The 20,858-nt window shown below is 38.2% G+C and overlaps 1 protein-coding gene across 4 annotated transcripts in view; it reads left to right on the plus strand.

The window, feature by feature from the left end:
• PLEKHA7 (pleckstrin homology domain containing A7) overlaps window positions 1-16,159 on the plus strand; it is a 143,534-nt gene extending 127,375 nt beyond the window's left edge. Inside the window, exons 19-28 of one of the 4 annotated variants that reach the window (XM_057369289.1) lie at window positions 415-653; window positions 995-1,183; window positions 1,446-1,563; window positions 2,403-2,482; window positions 2,863-3,063; window positions 6,170-6,322; window positions 8,797-8,930; window positions 9,718-9,860; window positions 13,087-13,195; window positions 14,448-16,159. In XM_057369289.1, the coding sequence (XP_057225272.1) occupies window positions 415-653; window positions 995-1,183; window positions 1,446-1,563; window positions 2,403-2,482; window positions 2,863-3,063; window positions 6,170-6,322; window positions 8,797-8,930; window positions 9,718-9,860; window positions 13,087-13,184 (1,355 nt within the window). In that variant the 3' untranslated portion in view covers window positions 13,185-13,195; window positions 14,448-16,159. The remainder of the gene's footprint in view (window positions 1-414; window positions 654-994; window positions 1,184-1,445; window positions 1,564-2,402; window positions 2,483-2,862; window positions 3,064-6,169; window positions 6,323-8,796; window positions 8,931-9,717; window positions 9,861-13,086; window positions 13,196-14,447) is intronic. The other 3 variants (XM_057369290.1, XM_057369292.1, XM_057369291.1) reach the window with 3 other exon arrangements.
• The last annotated feature ends 4,699 nt before the right edge of the window (window positions 16,160-20,858 follow it).

Consider the following 20,858-nt stretch of genomic DNA (forward strand, 5'->3'; position numbering starts at 1 on the left):
TTTCCCCCTTGGATGCTGCCCAACTGCCCTTGCTGCAGTTGCCTTTATCCTCCTTCTTCAGCAGGTGTTTGATGGGGTGTGGTCTGCATTTCAGTGGTTTTTTGTGTCCCAAAGACAAGACTTAATGCACTGGGATAATGAGAGACTGTTAACGTTTACTGCAAAATTCACTTTGTATTTAAAGTACCTTTGCTCACCTTTTACATACAGAGAGAAAYGATCTGTAGGCAACTTAAGGAATCTGTGGTGTGGGACCAGATGCAGCTTCTGGACYGATTTGACTCCCAGGCTTTTCCTCCCTTAGCACTCTACAACGAATTTTATGGGCTGGTACTAAACTGTGTGATTTTATTTTTTGCCTGAAAGACTTGCTAGATCCACATCAAGAAATGTTTGTGTCTGTTTCCCTCCTAGAGAGAAAAACAGTGCCTTCATTTTCTCAGTCCTCAGTGCCTTCCTTCCCATCTTCCCTGGCTGCTGTGGAGAGCAGAGTTTCYGTGGCGCAGAGCCCTCCCCGCAGCCCGGTTAAATCCCCCCTGGAGGTGAGGCTGTACCCACAGCCCTATTTCCAGACCAGAACACAGCACCAAGCACAGCAGCTGAAGAAAATCGAGCCCCCTCTTCAGTCACCAGTGAAGCTCAAGCCAAAGGTTGTGAGTAGTGCTCTTTGAGGTTCATTCAGCAGTGTGGAGGCACTGCAGRTGTTTGTGTGGGACTGAGCAGCAGCACAGTGCAGAGCCTGCAGCCTTCTGTACGTGCCACAGACTGCTTTAGAACACCTTAATGTTCACAGCCTTCCTTGGCAGTGGTTTGGGGTTGATTTCTTGGCTCTTGCTCGGGCTTTAAAGCCTCACACTTCTGGTGTGGACAGAGGAGAGCGTGCTAAAGCAGTCACAAATAATTCATATAATGCAATGAACTTTCAGTTTCTGCCGGGCTGAAAACTTTCAGTTTTTATGCTCTTTGCCATATCCCTGTGCTTTCCTGTTCCCAGGAAGATGAAGCACCGCCCAGACCTCCTCTCCCTCAGCTGTACAGTCCTGAGGATCAGCCCCCAGCTGTCCCACCCCTCCCCAGAGAAGCCACTGTCATCAGGCACACATCGGTGCGGGGCCTGAAGCGTCAGTCGGATGAGAGGAAGAGAGACAGAGAGCTCGGCCAGTATGTAAATGGAGACTACAGGGTGAGCACTCACACACCTCTGCACCTGCGCTTTAGAGATATGGSAACCTGGAATAAAATATACTATTGTGGTCTGTAAAATATATGGACCTTTAATGAAGTAATAATGATATGTAATGGCTGAGATAGTAATGACAGGGAGAGATCTGTGCTGTATAACAATGGCAGAGTAATCCAGAAAAAAAGCTTTAGGATTAGTTTTAGGGTTATTAAGACTGGCTGCCTGTGATTTCATTGGAGCTGATGAGTGTTTTTCTGCATAGGTGGAACTGCGTTCATACATGAGTGAGCCAGAACTAGCAATGATAGGGGGTGACCTCAGCCATCCTTCCAGTGCTTTAATAAGCCCTGACAGTGGATACCAGACGTTACCTACCCGTGGTAAGCCAGCAATTTATGGAGCTGATCTTTAAAAGTGCTGTCTGTATGGGAGCTTTTCTCTTGCGGGATTTCTGGAGGCGATCTCTATCACCACATCACTGTTTTTAGATTAACTGTACAGTGTAAGTTGAGAGATTTTGTGCATTTTAATGGTGCTRTTGCAGACAACCAGCCTTTGGCAAAGCAACTTTAATATATAAGGTTTAAAAAAACCCATAGCAAAACATTCTATTTATATTAGCTATTAAAATGTCTCTTACATTCAGTTATTTTTCCTCATGATTTCTTTTGCAAACTCTTAACGTTTTTTTAAAACATCTATATTGCCATTAAAATGTAACTGATAAAGAATATGAATATAGTGCCCCAAAAATTACGTCTGACTTGACATTCCATCCCCACTGTGCTGCAGTTCTGTAACTGTTTCACAGGTGAGGGCAGAGATGATATTTGGGCCAAAAGAAAATAATTTCTTAGCCATTCTTTTCTTATTTCTTTTATTTCTAACTGTGAATGTTAAGGTTCTATTTTCTTAATAGATGTGATTGTTTGTACAGTCTATCTACTCTTGTACAGCTGAATTCAATATTCCTCATTTAATATAAGCTTCTAAATTATTATGGATTTTCTGAATTTTGATCAGTAGTGATCTGAAACGCATTATGTTTGGCTGAAATGAAATTTCATGCCTCTCATGATCTTCTGAACTGCAAAATGTGAGCTAAAGTGCTTAGAATGCCACAGAAACAGTATGACAATATTAAAAAATAAATAAATCTGGCACTTGCCTTATTTTGTCTGTCATTTGGTTTCAAGGCATTCTCTTTTTCCCTATAAAGGTTTGTCTGGATCAACTTCCAGACTGTACCAGTCATCCACCATTTCATCGTTTGCAACACTGCGAAGRGATAGGTCCAAGGTAAGTTTTGAATAAACTTCTGAAGGAAAATGTCCAAACTGCTTGAAGTAGTTAAGGCCAGAGAGTATTTTATGTAGCAGGAAGTTGGGATTGCAGTAGCCTGGGAGAGGAGCAAGAGCTGTGATCAAACAAAGTCTCCAATATTTCACTTTCTTAAATGAACTGGGAAACAGACAAACAATTTATAAATCAAATAGATTTATAAAACAAGATTTAGAACCAAAAATCAGCACTACTGATAGATCATACAGAGTTGAAATATGCAAAGTTAATAGAATAAAATTTAGTAATGAGGTAGAAGAAGGAGTTCATTTTTTTGGTATACCTCTTATAAAGTATTAATTACAACACGTGTTTTGTGTGCCTTGTGACTTCTCCAGGAGAGACCAAAGAGTGCCTTGGAACGTTTATACTCTGGAGACCACCAAAGAGGCAAGATGAGTGCAGAGGAGCAGCTAGAAAGAATGAAGAGACATCAGAAGGCATTAGTGCGGGAACGGAAGAGAACTCTTAGCCAAGGAGAAAGGCAGCCTGTTTCATCTCGCTCTTTCATCAGGCCCGTGTCTGCAGACGTAGGCTCAGTATGTTAGATATGCCTTAAAAGGACTAAACTAAAAATACCTTTGGATTTATTTTTTTTTTTCTCTTCCCTGGCAAGCACTTTCACTTGAGCGTGTGTGATGCTTCTAGTCCAATTAAATTAGTGTTCTACGGTATCAAATGAGTTCAGAGAGTGTGGGGAACAGATGAGCTTTTTTACTCGTAGTTAAGGTAAATGTAGCAGGTGCAGCAGGTAAGTTGGTCAGAGATTTGTGATGAGTGGAGATGGCAATATTTTGGGGTGATTTCAGAGCCATGAATTTTTTTTTCTCCTTGGAATTGTATTTAGAAAGTGTCAGAAGCTTGTACAGTTTTAAAACATCTTCATAATGGAATGGGCCTTTTAGAATGTTCTTTCTCACCAGAGGAATTATTCCTTTTAATTCATAAATTAGCTGGTGAGATACCTGCAAGGTAATATCAGACCAAGGTGGTGTTTGTTTGTTCTTTTTAAAAAAAAAAAAGATAAACAGATAATCAGTTTTAAAATTTAATCATGCTCATTAGGAATTTATGTGAGAGCTAATGTATTTTAATTGATACAAATTCTTCTTGAAATCTCAAAATGTAGAATATTCTAATAAGGCTCAAATTTAAGCCGCTGAAGAAGAGTATTTTTGTTGCGTTCTGAGAGTAAATGCTGTGCAGATGATAAGTTTGTAATGAAACATTTTGGATACTAACCAAAGCAATTCTAATTGGTGAAGTTACCCAGTTGCTCACTTGGTGCTAAACCAGGATTGTACTGTAATTGCACTTAYGCTGTGGTCTTTTAATTTATTTTTTATTTGGTCCACTAGAGCTTTAGAATGGTCACATTGTTTTACCTAATTCATTGCACAAGATCTCTTGCTTTTAGATTTGTCACTCATCATAGCTAATGCCTCTTTTTTTTTTGGTTTTTTTTTTGTTTGCTTGTTTTTAATTTGCACAATTTTGTAGTTACTTTAAAATTTCTAACTGGACTACTCAATTTTTACCAGGCTTAATTGCATTTAGTACATGTGTGTCAATCACTGGCATTAAGAAAACCTTATAATATTCAGCTTTTCATTCCCACTGTTCTGTAGCACTAATTTGCAGCCAATTATTTGTATTTACTTTCCCAGTAAATACGAGTGCACTGCTTGGAGACATTCATCTGTTTTCTCTTCTTTTTTGCAATCAAAGATTTTTTTAAAGACAGTGCATAATGTTTGGGAGTTGTAGTATTATAGTACCACTGTTAATTTAATAGTTTAATTAGAAGAAATGAATCTGGGCTTCTTATGTTTTCTRACTCACGTAACACACACAAGTGAAATTGAAACATTTTCAAAACACTCGTTATTAACATTCGTGGCAAACACTTTATTYATAAATTTGGGTGCCATCTTGGTCCTTTCCTTGCTGTAAAGAATTAAAATAGAGTTTTTCAGCCCTAGTAATGTTTTGTAGAGGTCATCTCTTGTACCTAGAGGGCTTTGATATGCAAAAGCATGTTTGATAGCACAATTACTTACAGCATTACAATTATTTAGCAGCCAAAATGGCAAACAGTTAAATGTATAATTGAAGTGCTGCTCAGTGTGTAACATTTGCTTTAAACATACATTGTATGTGTAAATCTAATTTTTAATTGGTCAGCTCTCAAGTGTAGTATGACATTTTAAGTATTGATCACAGTACATGAGTTCATTTGTTATATACGATGCCTTTTTAATGTACAAGTTGCAACATCAAAGCCAATAAAAGTGCTGCTTCATAAGAATGGTTTGATGTTTTTCTTACCTATTCTATAATAACAACTTGAAAATGATACTGTATATTTAAAATATACTATATCAATCAGGCCTGGTTTGAATATGAGTAGAAGAATGAGTTTGGAGTACTCATATGAGAAAATGAGTTTTTTTTCTCTTTTGAATTCTGTAACATCTTAATTTTTGAGATCCAATTGCCTTTTAGTTACTTAACTTCTTAATATACATGGAAGATATTTGTCTTCTGAGTGAATACTGAGAGCTTGTGCATGAATAGGTTTCAATAGGTTTATTAATGCAAGTGACAAAATGAAGTCTAAGGACTTCACATGGAGTTCAAACTTCATCCAAAATAAGCCAAAGATTTGTACCAGAAATACTGGAGATATTTTTAAGAAACATAAAAGTGGCACATTCTCCTACTGATTCCTTCAAAACCTTGAGGAGATAATTTTGCTGTTGTTGGTTTTGTCCCTTCTTTTTCCTACTGCTTTTAATATCATGTATGGTAAAGTTGCTCAGATCTACTGGATGGAGTGATGCTACAGCGGAACTCAATTTTTTGAACAAAAAGGTATTGGAAGTGTCTTTAAGTGTGACTTTATAGGCAAGTGTGTTGTGTGTAGTTGTGAAGGGACTACTGTGCAGTGATTTGGGTACCCTAAATTATGCAGCTTAGTTTAAATATGCTAAATTTAAATATCAATAGATATTTAATAGCTCTGATTTATATTGCTAAATATTTACCTTCTAAAGACCATGTGAAAGACTTTTGCAGGTAGCTAGACTCTTAGTGAAGTCTGAAGAGCTTMAAAATTAATTACTTTTTAATTCAGAACAAATTAACAGTAATACACAAAATACTATGTACTTTAAGCAGCAGGTATTATTCTAAAAAGGTACATAAAATTTTTAAGTTGTGACTGTCAACCAGCACTGTGTAGCTATTCAAAAGCACCCAGCACTGCCTCTTTAGAATGCCAGGGACTTCTCTGTCAGTCTGTGGGCTCGCTGGTGGTGACCAGCTTTGCTTCAAAGATGGTTATGTGGAGCTGGTTCTGCGTTAATCAGGAAATTGGGATTGATACATTTCTTAGAAACCAATACCGCTGAACATGTGAAATTAAGCAATACTCTGAATTCCTCACAGCACAGCTAGAGATCAAAACTCCGACCCTTATGTGCCAAGAAATGCAGTTGTTTCTTCATTCTCTTGTCAGGTTGGGGGTTTACCCTGCTGATTGTTTCAGCAGTGTRGCATTTGCAGCAGTAGTAATGTGCATTGCTATGTAGTGAATTTGGCATTATGGTTGAATGCTGTTAATTGTTTTGTATCTGTTACCAGTGGAAACGAGAGCAAGAATTTGATTTGCAGTTACTTGAGAGGGCAATTCGTGGCGAAGACAAGGATGAAAATGAGTGGTTGAAAGTTCAGCCAGTAGCAGTGACAGAGACAGACCTGGAGCCTCAAGACTATGATTTAGATATCAGCAGAGAGGTAACACTCATAATCTTTCGCCTCCTATTCTCTGCTCCAAAATATTAACCTTTCTAACTTTTAGGCAGCRAATTCTCATCTTTTCTTTCGGAAGTGAGCTGTAAGTTTGAACTAAAAGGAGTTTCTTGGGTACTGAAAATTTCTGACCTGGCACCTTTCAAAGGTTTATGTTCATATTGTGTTTTAGTGGAGGGAAGTTGAAAGATTGGTTCTACTCTTTTAAATATATATCTTAGGCTTTATTAAGAGTAGAATGATTAAGTTAGAGAAAGTTTTATTAATTGGAAAAAAAAACCCACTCAGGAAGACAACATGAAGAGTATTTTAAAATGAGAAACAGGAATGAAGGAAGAATTATTCTCTAGAGCTACCTTACTGCTCCTCATTTTGACTGGCAAAAAGATGAAAGAGCAGAAGCACTGKTTTATTTAGGCTTGAATAGCAAACATATTTCTATCAGCTTTTGGACTATTTGATCAGTGTTCTGGGCATGAGGTCCTGTCTCAGCTCCAGTAACGGAACAAATGTCAGTCTGAAATGCGATTGAGCCATCTGCTGGGAAAGAGAGARCACAGCAAGTGGGAAGGCTTTGGGGGTACCTTGTGCTGGGTTAAATGCCACGGGAAATGGCAAACCAGTCAAACTATTCATGATAATTAGGGTAGTAAGAGCCTCTACTCTTCTGAAAGCTGTTGACAGTGTTTTATACAGAAAGATATTTGTAGAAGGTTTACTCTGTGAGTCGTTACTTGTTRAACTTTGTGAATTAATGTATCTTTCAATTATTCTTTGTATATTTTTAATAGAAAATGCAGTGTTTCTGTAAACTTCAGAAACAGAAAAAAACTTCTGGTCTATTGCCTTTTCTTTTTGCACCCTGCTATTGATTTTTTCTTTTCCAGAAAGCCTGCAGGGTTATGGGAATCCCTTTGTGCTTTCTTTAAACCTTGGGTAGGAAATATTTTTGCTCATAGGCATTTCTGTCCTACTTCAGAGTAACTGAAATAGGTCTGAAGCTCTGAGTGTAAAGCTTCTTTCTCAGTTTACCCAGGTTAGAATCATAGAATGGTTTGTGTTGGAAGGGACCTTGAATCATCTAATTCCAGCCCCCTGCCATGGACAGGGACACCTTCCACTGAACCAGCCCCATCCAACCTGGCCTTGTTGTCCTTTCCCATTTCCTGCAGCCATCCTCATCACCTGGCAGACACTTCTGCATTTGAGGTACCTCTGTGACTCAAAAGGAAATAGACTCAGTCAGGTCTTTAACGAAATCCATCCGCTGTTCACATGGTTAATGGGTTTTTTAATTCCAAAAGGGGCAGGATGAAGTGATCTGCATTAGTTATGGAGATAGACACATATATTAAAAAATCCTCATATMTAGATCTCTATATCTAGAGCTCCAGGGAGGAGCTGGGAAATGTCATGGGAAAAATGAAGATTTTTCTGGAAACATTGGCATTGTCGTTCCTGAGAAGGAAGTATAAAAACTTGAGGCCATGATTTTAATGTGTGTGCTCTTGGCCTGCCATTGCCTGTGAATTACTGTGTTCAATCACTAGGGTTAGGTCAGGCCACTTCACATAATCCWATGAATTAGCATGAACTAAGGTCAGAGGCAAAAAAAAATTAGGATTATTTTCATTGAAAACTTTAAATTTTGAAAACTCATTGCCTCATGGGTGTTTCAACAAAATTCCAAAAAGAAGAATAAAATAATAGTTCTCCTTAACTTATTTCCATTTATTCACACATCCTCTAAATTTTTTTTCAAAAGCAGCCTGTTCTATATAATAGGAATTGATGTTCAAATCTGTAAATTTTATTTTTTTGGGGTGGMGTGAAAATTTCCCACTAAGTAATTGATCCTAGCAAAAACTTGTTTTTTAGATTTTGTGCGATCATATTAATATTTTCAGTCTACAGAATTAATTTATACAATGTGTTGTTGTGATTGCATCATGTAGAATATTTCTGTTTGCCTTTTTTTCCCCCTCTGCTGCTCACAGAAGATCATCCAGTCTCAAAGGATGACACTTTAGGTTAAAACTTTTAGGTGATTTTTTTTCAGTTGTAGGTTGACACAACATAAATATCATAAATATCATATCTCAGGTTGTCCAGTCAGTCTTGTGGTGGTTGCTTCTTTCTACTGTAAGAGCTTTAGGCAGTGTCCTACTTTGGGCTCTAAGCCTGAGCTGAAGAAAGGTTTTCTGTTGATTCTGATTTCTGCTGTAATCCCCTTTACTATTTGTTCAGTCTATCCTCTGAAGTAAAAAGAATCAGAGGGAATCACTGTTGAAAGGGCATCAGCTAGATATCCAGAAGGAGTGTTTAGCATCAGGTACACGTACTGACTGTGAAAATCCATGCTTTATTCTTTTCACTGTGTTCTGCCATTGAGGAGAATTTATCTCAATTTCTTTTAAGTCTTTGTTATTGCAAACTCRATGCTTGCTTTCTTTCTGCAGTTGTCAAAACCTGAGAAGGTTGTAATTCCRGAACGTTACGTTGAACTGGAGCCAGAGGAGCCTCTTACTACAGAAGAACTGGCAGCAAGGCAGCGTAAAGCAGAAAAGATAAAGAATATTCTTACTAAATCCAGGTAAGGGTTTTTTTCCAAATCTTATGCAGGGGCTTATGTTAAACACTGAGAACCATCTCAAATTTGTATTACCTGAATGTAACTTGTAGCTTTGAGAAAATGCTCTCAATTTATGTAGTATACTTAGAGCTGYTTTGCAAAACAAGGTAGTAGAGACAGTGATGAATTTTGTATAAGACCATTGTCGTGTTCAGAGAATCCTAAAACAGTAGTGAGTCWTTATTGGGCAGCTTGTATATGAGAGTGAGGAGGAAGGAAAGGCACAAATCTGGCCAAAAGCAGAAGAAAAGTCACTGTAAAAGCAAGTTTCYCTTGTCTCCAGAGAGCTGGAGTTGTGAAACAATGCTTTTGGCTACTTGGGGGTCAGCTGAAACATTGAGTTTTGAGAATCTGATATGTCAAACACCTGCTCTTTCTTTGGAAGGGGCGCAGCCTGAGGACCACCAGCTTATTTCCTTTTCCTACAAGCACTAGCAAGAGATTTTACTAACAACTTCAAATAAATAGCACTTTTTTCATTTAAACAGCATATTTCCAACAAAGGACTTTCATATGTCCTTAAGGCTATGCAGAAATTGTGACCAAATCTGCAATGGCTGTGTCATTTTTCCTTGTATGCAGTAGGCATTTGCACACAACATCAGTGCCATTTTAAAGAACGGCAGTAAAACGTGGGGCTTGATAGATGAGAGTTGAAAACTGCATTCTGAATCCAAGCTTGTTCTTATCTGCATGGTGGATTCTTGATGTTTGCAAATGTTAATGTTGTTTTTCACTTTCCCCCCAGTATGCACAATCTGCAGCCTACTGTTGCCCAGGACAAACACAACTCGATTGATTTAGATTCGCAGCTGCAGGAGCAGGAGCGCATCATTACCATTTCATACGCTCTGGCTTCTGAAGCCTCTCAGAGGAGCAAGGAGGTAGCAGGTAATGCTTAGTTATTTACAAAATAACAGCTATTTCTTACCAGCTTCTCAAGTTGTGTGGGGTTGTTGCTGAACTCCTRGCATTAGAGAAAGTTTTAGTCATTCATATTCAAAATAGGGAAAAGTGTGTGTAGGTAACGAATGTGGAGGGGCTAATGATTTACTTTGAGTGTTTGGCCTCCAGTGGGCAGGATGAAGAGGGMAAAATACTATGACCAATAATAAGTTCAGAACTTGGAAACTTGCTCTAACTAATAGTGCTAAAAAACTCAACATTTTAACTGAATTCTCTGTAATTATATGAAATCAGATATTTCTGTATTTGTTTTTTAAAGGTAATTGATCCACGACTTCAAAAAGAAAATCAAGAAAAAAGGATTTAAAGTATTTTTTTTAAGAGAAAGATTCCCTGGTGCTGTGATTGAGATTAGAGTACAAAAAAAAAAAAAAAGAAAGACCTGCAAAAGGGGGAAAAGAACTTGTAAAATGGGGATTGGCATGTTTCTATCTGGTGACCAGGGTGAGAGGTTAGAGCAAGACAGCTGTGCATGAATTCTGCTTGATGTCTGGAAATTAATAGATCCTTTGCAATACATTGCTAAAAGTGATAATTTCACTCTTGATTGCTTTATAGTTGAAATAAGCAAGAAATGTCGGGAGATTTGTGTCACACAGTAATCCATGCAGCAGCGATTCTCCCAAGTGTCTGACTGGCCATTTATAACTGGCACCATTCACTGTTCCAGTGGAGAATGGAAATAATGGAAACTTCAACTRTGATGGAGAAAAAATACGCACATTTCTCATCTGAGGTTGTCAGTTTAAACTTATGGCTCTTGCCACAGCAGCCCTTGAGACCTTCCCATTAAAGACAGATTATTGCGATATCGGAATGCGTAACGCGCATCGGCAGTAACAGTGCTGATGGAACGTGCCTGTACACTCAGGGATGCAGTGCCAGCGAAACCTGAGTGGAATGGCATTTGGAGGGGATGGAATACATTTTCAAGATAGGAATCTTGAGACTTTGCAGAGTTTCTTTGGGTAATTTAACTGACTGGCAGGGATAAAGTGATTCACTGAGGCTCGACATTGTAAAGCTAAACCAAACAACGGAAAAACAGCATTGTAAAATCATGGGAGCATTTCAGGAATAACTCTGTGTGGACCTTCAGGCCATTAGTGCATCAAAAGGGCTTTTGCACAGGTGCTTTGGTCCCAGTTCTAGTGACCAGAACTTTGAAACAGGTATTCCWGTCCCTTGGTTATGGAATGGGAATTTTTTTCATGAGGTATGAGCCAGTGCAGCATTTTGCCACTTGAGTTCTAGCTTTTGCTGGGAATAGGTGTCACCAAAGCTATGATCAGCCCAGATGAACACAGCCAATACTTGAAATTATTCCTCTGTGTCAGTACAGGAAGAGCAGAGGGCCTGCCCTACTCAAAGGTCTTCATGGGGCCAGTTAACTTATTTCTGGGTGTGCCTCAACTTGTATCAACTGTACAGTACTGAAATTGGTTTGATTTTTTAAATGTTGTGTAGTGAATGTAGTATATATTTCATTACAGTAGGGTTTTTATTTATACATTTTACTTTTCTGTGTTGTAATTATCTCAAAATTGTGACCTATSAATTTTTTTTGGTATATGTAAGCACAAAAATCTTCTTAATTCTTTGGTTTTTCTCAAGGAGGGAATTAAAGTGTGTATTGGCACTGAAATGTTTAAATGCTGCTTCAGAAAATTTGCAGTCAGTTGTGAGATGATTTTAAGTTTCTTTGTGAAGTAAAGCAGCTGCCTGTTTTGTCTATCAGACACTTAAAGAAACCCTAACACAGTAGCCAAAGACTAAGGCTTTAAAGAATCTCAAACCCTTATGTTTGTGCACAGCTTTTGTTGCCACACTTGTACCTCAGAAAAACACTTCTTGAAACATGTCTTGCTTTGATTTCAATTATTTCTTAATCCTTTAAAAGCAAACAGCTTTCACCGTATTGTAAAAAAAAAAAAAAAAAAAAAAAAAAAAAAAAAAAAAAAGCTGGAATGGTTTGGTTTTAATAGAAAAATCTACAAACCAGAAAAGAGGTCAGTTATTTTAGTTGTGGATTGAAGGTGATTAAAAAGAAAAGCATTTGACACTTTACACAGCTGATTGTACATCCTCGTTTAGTCTCATATTACAGATTCCTCCACATTCTTATTTTTGTAGTTTGATTTTTGAAGTATGGGTTATCATTTTCTCCTTGATGATGAAACAGACCATATCTGAAAATCCCAGACTAATTATCTAGGTTTTTTTTTACAAAGATTTGTTTATGAAAAAGACAGTGAAGATTAACTTTACTCATTTTTCAGGGGAAAGCAGTTACGTTAAGATGTTATGCTAATATAAATCTTTTAAGATAAGTTGTACATTTATCTAATCTGGTAAWGCAGCATTTTAGAGTTTCTTCTGTTTCTAGTAAGAAATCAACCTTTTAAGTGGAAATCATGCCAAGAATCTGGAAGATTAAAGTCAAATACAAGMGTATTAAGAAGTCATTCCTATGTTGTGTGCTTCAGAATTGGGTCTATCTTTGGTCCTCCAAAATGTAAAAGCAGAATTTTCAATTGAGTTTCAATCTCTTCRGTTTTAGGATTATTTATTATTGTCTTCTAGTACTATACCATAACTCTRGTTTATAAACAAGGATAGTTTTAATCCTTGTATTCTTCATCCTGTATTTTCAAGCTGATATGAAAATTTATATGTTGTATCTTGCCCTGCACAAACCAAAATGTTTTGTGCATATGTAACTTTTTAAGCATTATTTTTCTATATATTATTTTTGTAACTGCTCATTGGCACATCACAAAGGAAATGCTGAAAACCTGTACAGCCTCAGTGAAGTCTTGAAATCAAACCAGCAAATACAGGTTCTGGTCCAGAACTGCAGGGCTGGTGAAAGTGCRTCAGTATGCCTTCATAATGTTCCAGTGAAACTTCATCTTAAGTGAGGCTGTCCATATTCTCGTCCAAATAGGAATCTTTATTTGTTTAGTTCATGCAAGGAGTAGGAAAAATAAATGTTGTTGGTTATGTTGTGTTCCATGTGGCTAAAATAGTGTAGCACCTCCTTGCACTGCTCATCAGGTTTCCTGTTGATGTGGTAGAAAATTCAGGTCACTCCATTTATGATGTGAATGTTTGATTGCGCAGCCTAATTCCTGTGTGTGATCCCTTCCAGCTCAGCAGCTGACCTACCCACCCAAAGCACCCTCACCTTCTGTACCACAGCCACCTCACTCCCCCCTAAGCAATGGATTTCACTACACATTTGTTTAAACACCTTCCAAGTAAGAACTAACTGCTCTCAGCATGTCTGCTCTGCCACCGTGCCTGTGCTGGGACTTGCTGAATTTTAACTTCTTTACTAAACCAAAACTGGATCCAAATGAAAGCATGCAGCTACTTTTTCAGAGACCTTTTATTCTTGTAATTATTGCTTCTAACGAGCTAACATGTGGGCTGATGGAGTCTTTGGGTGACTGCTGTTGTTCTGCATTTGAGGTGCTTCCTCAATCCTGCTGTGGTGAAGGGAGGAGACATTTGTGCTCTGGGTAGCMGGGGGCCAGATTTTCAGCAGCCTTTTGTACTCTGGTGGCTGCTGTCGTGGGCAGCTGTTTGTGCCTGCTCGTGGCATAATCCAAAGTGCACCCCTGTACAAGCAGGGTGGGCTGCTGTCCTACACATGAGCTGGCATCAGAGTCTTAGCTGAGGTGAGCTGAAAATTTGGCCCTTTGTAAGTAATTCTGCAGTATTGTGTCTGACTTTGATCGTGCCTTTCATTGGATAATGTTAACAGAAGATTGTTTTTGTCTCTGGTTAGGTTCTTTGCCACTTCAAATATTAAAGCTGTGATTATTTTTTTTTGTCCTTACAAAGAAATACCTGTATTTGTATCTCTTCTCTGGAGGATTTGCAGAGTTTTCCCTGTTTGAAATAGCAAAAAGGAAAAGGTGTAAATATTGTATGCAGCTCCTAAGTGTGCTCCTAGTTAAGACAATTGCTACATATCCRTATTTTCCTTTGATATTATTCTCACCTTTCTCATTCCCTTTGGCTTAATTTTGTTGCCAGAAATTGAACAAGAAGATAGAACAGAGATGATGCAGCAGAGAGGGTTGCTTGAGTAACTCAAATAATTGTACAGTGCCAAAAAAAATTAGACTTGAGCAGGGGGCTTGGGCTGACCTTCAGAGGTCCCTTCCTACCCCAACCATTCTGTGGTTCCAGACTGACTTAAAAACATGTCTACCCCATGTCTGTACAGATATGTACGCATATATATATAATTACAGATATTTATATAAACTTACATTTTCTTCAGAAGAAGAAAGTAGTTCTGAGAAGCAGCACCATGCAGGGAGCACAGGAGCTCGAGCATCAGTGAGATAATTGTTTGCTTAATGTGTCTGTATGAATTGTTCCTTCTGTCAAACTGCAAAAGGCTTAAAAAAAAATCTTTCCAGGACTTGCTTACTGCTTGGCATTGCTTTATTCCCTTTGATTTGTAATTAATTCATGTTTTATTTTCCTTCACACCAGCCAAAGCAGTGAGTGAACACTGACGTAAGGCTCGAGGCAGATCCTACCTGTGTGGAAGACAGAAGAGGTTCTTTTCCAGGTTTCTGTGGAGTTGCTGGTTGGCTGATGACCATCTTCTGGAAGTACATTCAGAAAATAATAGGGGGATTTTCTATGAAAATGAAGAGGACTGCAAATCATTTTTTATTTACTTCAGTTTAGTTCACACTTTTTATACAAATAAATGGCACTTTTAATAAACTCTGTAAAATACTGACAATGTATTTTTAGAATGATGTATTTTAGATTTTTTTTTTAAATCAAGGGCTGAATTCATTTTAAAAGACAGTTCTTGCATAGATACTAAAGATGCTGTTACTTMCCCCTCAGGCTCAGATTGTAAAGTTTTTTGGAAAAAAACCCGCAAATTTGAAACAAACCTAGAAGCACATTCATAAGGTATGGATAGAGCTAATGCAGGTGACAGGTTTGGTGAAAGGGTGTTTTGGGTTGAATATTTTTGTAGAGTTAATCACCCACCCTTTTGCCCATTAAATAATCCATTGCAGGACCTTTTAGCTTTTATTTCTAAATATTAGCTGTATAGCTGTAATTTCCCAAGAAAGCCATAAGGAAAGCCAGTTTTAACTCCCATTTCCTTGTTTCGATCCCAGATGATTAACTCGCTGGTATCAATCCACAGTTTCTTAGGTTGCCCTTGACAGTAGTGCTATAACAAACAGCTAACAAATTTTATTTTTTTTGAAAGTTGAGATGTGAAAGAAGATGATTTTAAATTAAAATATGTGGAGTAAGCAATAAAAAAATATAGTGTGTCATTTGGGTAGTGAATACGTATTTTCCATCTGAATTCTTTTCAATAAATGTTACAATATKATGTATTGACTACTATTATCCTCAAAACAGCAAAACTAATGGAATGTGGCACCTGCTAACTTTGTGTGTATGTTCACCTGGTGCTTAACTTTGCCAAACTTTGAAATTCTGTGTTGTACTTGCGAATAGGGCAAAGGGTGAGGTAGTTACAGTAAGAAGAAAATAAAGATGAAATGAATTGCTGCAACTGTATTTGAAAAACCCTGTGTATGCATCGAATGTGAGACAAGCAAAAATTTCCCARCGTTGATTAATTGCAGCTGAGTTCAGCTCTGGATGAGAAATAACTGARAAATACTTCTGCAGTATTTTGTGAAACCACTAACTTGTTTATTCCCTGTATTCAAGTAGTAGCTAAAACCCTCTTGGAATTGATCTTCATGTTTCAGACTTTAAGACAGATCATATTATATTAACACTATACTCAGAAATATTCTTARAAGTATATATTTAGCTAATGCAATCTATTTTACCTCAATACTGCCAGTATCAACTTCAAAACCTTTTGCCAAAATAATGATTTATTTTTGCCTTTATAAAAAAGTTTTGAAAGCATAAATGAATATTTTGCAAGGAAACATTAATTTAAATAAAATGTAACAGTTTGGAAAATGGTATATGTACAGATTAAAATATTAACATCACTGCCTCCTATTGCCTCTGTCTYGTTTGCTCTCTTATGAGTGTCTAAATAGTTGGAAATCCAGAGTCATTTGTACTTTTATCACATTTTGCTCATCTTTAGTTCAAATCCCATTGAAGTTCCCCAGTTTTGCCTTTATTTCACTGGGATTTGAATCAGTCTCTCTCTACACCAATTCTGCATTTTAAATAAATTAYGATGATGGTGAGGAAATGTTTTCTAAACATTTGATTAAATTTGTCTTTATTTTTGAATGGAAAGAGTGGGGTGTTGGCCAAGGGGAGGGGTGGTGGGCAGCTGGCAAAGGGGCAGCTCACTGAYAGCATTTGACTTTGCAGCAGCTCCCTCAAAAGACACCAGGCTAATGGAGAGCACTGGAAATGTTGAATTCTTCTGAAAATTCCTCAAAACAATTAGAGGTATTTCTGTGGCTTAGCACTGGCTGTGTGAACTCCAGGGCGAATATTTGAGGCTGTGAGTTCTTGACCTTTGAATGTGAGTGGCAGAAATTCAGAGCTGAGCTGCTTGGGATGTGCTTGTGCTGTCTTTGTGGGGCACAAAGAACAACGAAGGGAGAGGAGCACAGGTGCTCTGCAGGTTGGAGGAGATGTTAATTTTCTAGCCTTTGATYACACACACAAAGTCTGCTCATTCAAACTCGTGGAAGAGAAGGATTTTGCCCTAAACACTTACATAATTTTCAACAAAACCAGTCTTGATCTGAAGATTTTGGTCTGCATCTGTAATTAATCCTGTATTTGGGGAGAAAATTATAAAGGTAATTTTTCTTCCAAAACTTTTTTTTTAATATGAAATGCTGTTCTTAGTGACCGTCTTTTGTAGGGATGGGTATAGTTTTAAATAGTAATGGCTAGTTTTCCTATGCATATAGTGTTTGGTTTTGGTTAATTTCCTTTTTCAGYTCTGTTTCTTTTAAACAGAAAATGCTCTTTTTTAGGTGTTACAGTCTACTTTCTAATATTAAAACAGAAAAAAAAATATGTTTACTTGCTGATTTGGTCAGGAGGTGGCCTTTTTTTTCCCCTCTGCCTATTAAGCAGTGAAGTGCTTGGGACTAATTGAACTCACTCATTAGAAAGCAGTATCAGTTCTTTTGAATGTGCTGGTTTTTAATGTTTTTAAAAATGTTGCAGGCTGACTTTCCATGTACAGCTGCTTTCAATTTCTTCAGCCGAAGTTACTAAAATTTTACTGCCCAGCTGCATTTATAAAAGTACAGCCTGATACTTGTAAGTAGCACCTCTTTTAACTTTTTGGACTTGCACGACGCCCCATGCCCCTGTTTTTCACTCTTGKTTTGAGTCGGTGCATTTCTGGGCTGCAAGGAATCCTGCTGAGTTTATGGCACTATTGATTGTCTTTGTACATCTGTATTAATCTGTTTGTTTTAAAAGACTGGGCAAGTAAGCAGTACTTAGAGAAATCCAGGCTGTTTTGGAACACTTGGGAGGAAAAAACCAACAATAACAACAAAAAGCCCTCCACAAAGAAAACCTCACCAAAAGTAGAAAGTAGAGTTTCCTGAAAAGCCTTTCTTTTGTTCTGGAAAGTTGCTAACGTGTGGAAGGAAAAGCTACTGAAGGATGTTACTGAAGTTCTGTACTGCTATTTCAAAAAGCTCTTAAAGCCCAGCAGGGTGGTCTTGGGTACCCCACAGCCTTTGGAGGGAGGGGCTGGTCTTTTCAGAAGGCAGAGCACTTCCAATGTATTTTGGTACTTTTTACACATTTTTTCCTCCCCTCTGCACCATTTACTCCTCTGACTTCCAGATCTTCAAATAGTTGTGTATGTGTTTTATATCAGCATCTGTTCCCCTCTGTGAAACCACCTATTTCCCAGGTGACTTAGCAATTAACTTCTGGATGTTCTATGGAGGAAAGACCAGATTTACTTGGTGACAAAACTTAGAAGCTACTGAAGGCAGGATGTGATGTTACCCCTCTGATTTATGTCTGTCTGTGGGTATTTTAAAGCTTTTGCTTGTGCCGTGTGTGTGTCTGTGTGCTTGGGTACTGCGTGGTTATRAAAAGAACAAAGCCATGTGCAAGGAAAAACATGAAAAAATTGCTGTATTTCCCACACCTGGTAAAGATTCCCATTGGTTATTTGGCTGTATTCAAAAGGCTAAGATTTTTTTATTGCTCTACTAGCAAAAGCAACCTTTCTTCATAGTGGAGCAGTACAAAGAAAGAGCACAAAAATCCCCACATCACAGTGCCTGAAATTCTGTTTGAACAACTGTATTGATTGGGTCTGACCCCTTTACATTTTTTTTTCCCATTATTTGAAAAGGTGCATCTAACTGCAGCTGAATTGAACCAACTGCGATGAACTTTCCACGAAAACTTCTTGAGGTATTTTTTTAGTTCAAAGCTCTAGATTTTTAAAGAGCATTTTTAATACAAGTCTGTTGAGGTATTCTGTGCAACAGCCGCACTTGGAATGTTAAACTACAGGTAAATGTAGAAGGGAGGTGAAATTATAAAGGCTGCCATGRAATTGCTGGGAGATGGTAGAATAACTTCAAGTGTTAATTATAAAGAAAGTAAAACCAGAAAGTATTGCATATGTGCACATTTGGGCACTGTTTACTTGCTACTTACTTGTCACTGCTCCTGGCTGCCTTACAGAGAATGGAAAACAGCCTCTAAAGAAAACAGTAACAATTAGCATTTTTGGAGCAGCTGTTGATGGAATTGTGTTACCACATGTGAACTTGAAGGACACTGATGTGTTCCTGAATCCTTTTGCCAGGAGCTGTAGCATAAGGAAGCACTAAAGGAAAGAAGAGATTAAGAACACAAAGGTGAGCAATAAAATAGTAGAAAATAATGGCAGAGATGTATCTGCAARCAAGATGTAAATAAGGGGCTTAAGGTGAGGATGGAGAATCGCCTAGTGGTTGGAAGTGAGAGGTAATAAAAAGATGCGTGGAGCTGGAATCTCTGGATTTGGACAGCAGCAAAATTACTTCAGTGAAATGCTTTGGCCTAAATTGTAGTGGAGAAGGTAAAAAGAACGAATAGCTAGCAAATTAAAATATTTAGCGTCCTAAKACAGAAAATACTTTGTGAAAGAGCTAAACAAGGGAGTGGGATGTTGATGGTGTAGTGGATGGAGGAGAAACACTGATGACTTCAGCGTAGTGTTCTGGTAACAGGACAATTGTCTTTTCTATTGCCACTTGCTGTGTTCTTCCTAGACAGCATCCAATGTTCTTTTCAGTCTCCCCTTTTTATTTTTCTCCTTTGGATCCTCCTATGGCCACTAAAATTGATACTGGCTTTGGATAGGTAATAGCACAAACTGTATGCGTGAGCTCCTCCTGCACATCAAAATTAACTCAACTTGGGTTAAATCACCAAGTATTATGTTTCTTTAATGCTATGCAAAAGTTAAGGAAACTCATCTCCCATCATGATGCTGTACACCTCTTGTACTAAGGTGTTTTTCTCAGGAAAAGTGCACAGGTGACAGGCTTAAAGCAAACAAAACCAACTTCTGCTTTGTCCCTCCAGTTGAGGGTACCTTGACACATGTCCCTTCTCTTAATCCCCTGACAGCTTCCAAGAGACTCCTGCAAAGAGCTGTGCCAGGCTTTGATTATGAGATATTGCACTGCCACTTATTCTCTTTGTCTCCTGCAGTTTACAGAGGCAGCTTCAGTGCATAATTTAATCCCTGTGCTGGGGACTGTAGCAAATCCACGGAGATTTCTACCAACCGTCCTCTCTGGCATCAGAACAACATGTGCACATTTCCTTTGATGTGAATTCCCTTACCAGAGCCTTAGAGGGACCTATAGCTTTGAAGCTGGCCTAWAAATTGTGCTTTCAGGAATCAGGTTGTCAGCCTCCTCTTCAGGAAGAAAGGGAGAGTAAACTGCAAAGCAGTTGCAAGAAACTACAGGGCAGCTTACAGAGCTGGTTTCCTTGGCCTTGGAGAATTTCTGTAGGATGTTGAGAATCCCTTTTTCTCTTGCTTAGAAGCACCTTCTTCTGTGACTGTCAGACCGGTGGGCATTGGGGCTGTGATGGAGCTCACCTTGAGGGATTCCTGGTTCCAGGGCAAATGGAAGGGGAACAGGCACACRAGTGCATTTGACTTTGTCCAGGTGTGTTCAGTCTTCCAAAACCAAGTGCTGGGAATGCACCTGTATTGCTCTTTGTGTAGGTCAGTTTTCAGTGTAGTTTAGAAACAGATGGAAACTTAGCAGATATGATGGTTGTTCTGTGACAACCATCTGTGGTCTAACTTCAGTCCTTTCCTGAGGTGTTGAACAGGCAGAATTCTGCCTTTCTATTGAGAAGGAAATAAACTGGTCTTTGGGTTGAGGAATTTCAGTGGAAAAATCTTGTTTCAACAAATGCAGTTGCCCTTTTTATTAGTGTCTGCTTATGATGTGTGCTGCTATCGTCTCTTGAATTCCTGAAAAAGCAAAGGGCTGACTAGAGTCAACCAAAATGCCAACTTTGATTTTTTCCWGTGTTCTCTGCTCCAGTGCGAGCTAAAACCATCCTGCTGCTATTCATGCCACTACTGCTGATGCGAAAACTGAATTCAATTCCTGAATTGAAATATCCACTGCACAAACTAAGATAAATCAGCCTTTTGTGGKACTTAGGGAGAAGTTTCTTATGCTGCTCCGTAGATGAATCTGCAAGTTTTTAGGATGTTTATAAATGTTAGACAGAAACAGACAAGTGTGGAACTCTTCCTGTTTGGGGCAGGTGAGTATTAGGTCAGCATCACAGGTGTTACCCCAAACCTTATCAGATTTTTGCAATATTTGGTGTCCTACTTTTGGGAAATGGCAGTTCTGATTTTTTTTTCCTGGTCAGAGCTCTGTCTTTAGAATAGTTTCAGTTTTG

Source organism: Malurus melanocephalus, unplaced genomic scaffold, assembly GCF_030028575.1.
Source record: "Malurus melanocephalus ecotype Western Australia unplaced genomic scaffold, MMel_1.1 scaffold_106, whole genome shotgun sequence".
In the NCBI taxonomy this organism is placed as follows: domain Eukaryota; kingdom Metazoa; phylum Chordata; class Aves; order Passeriformes; family Maluridae; genus Malurus; species Malurus melanocephalus.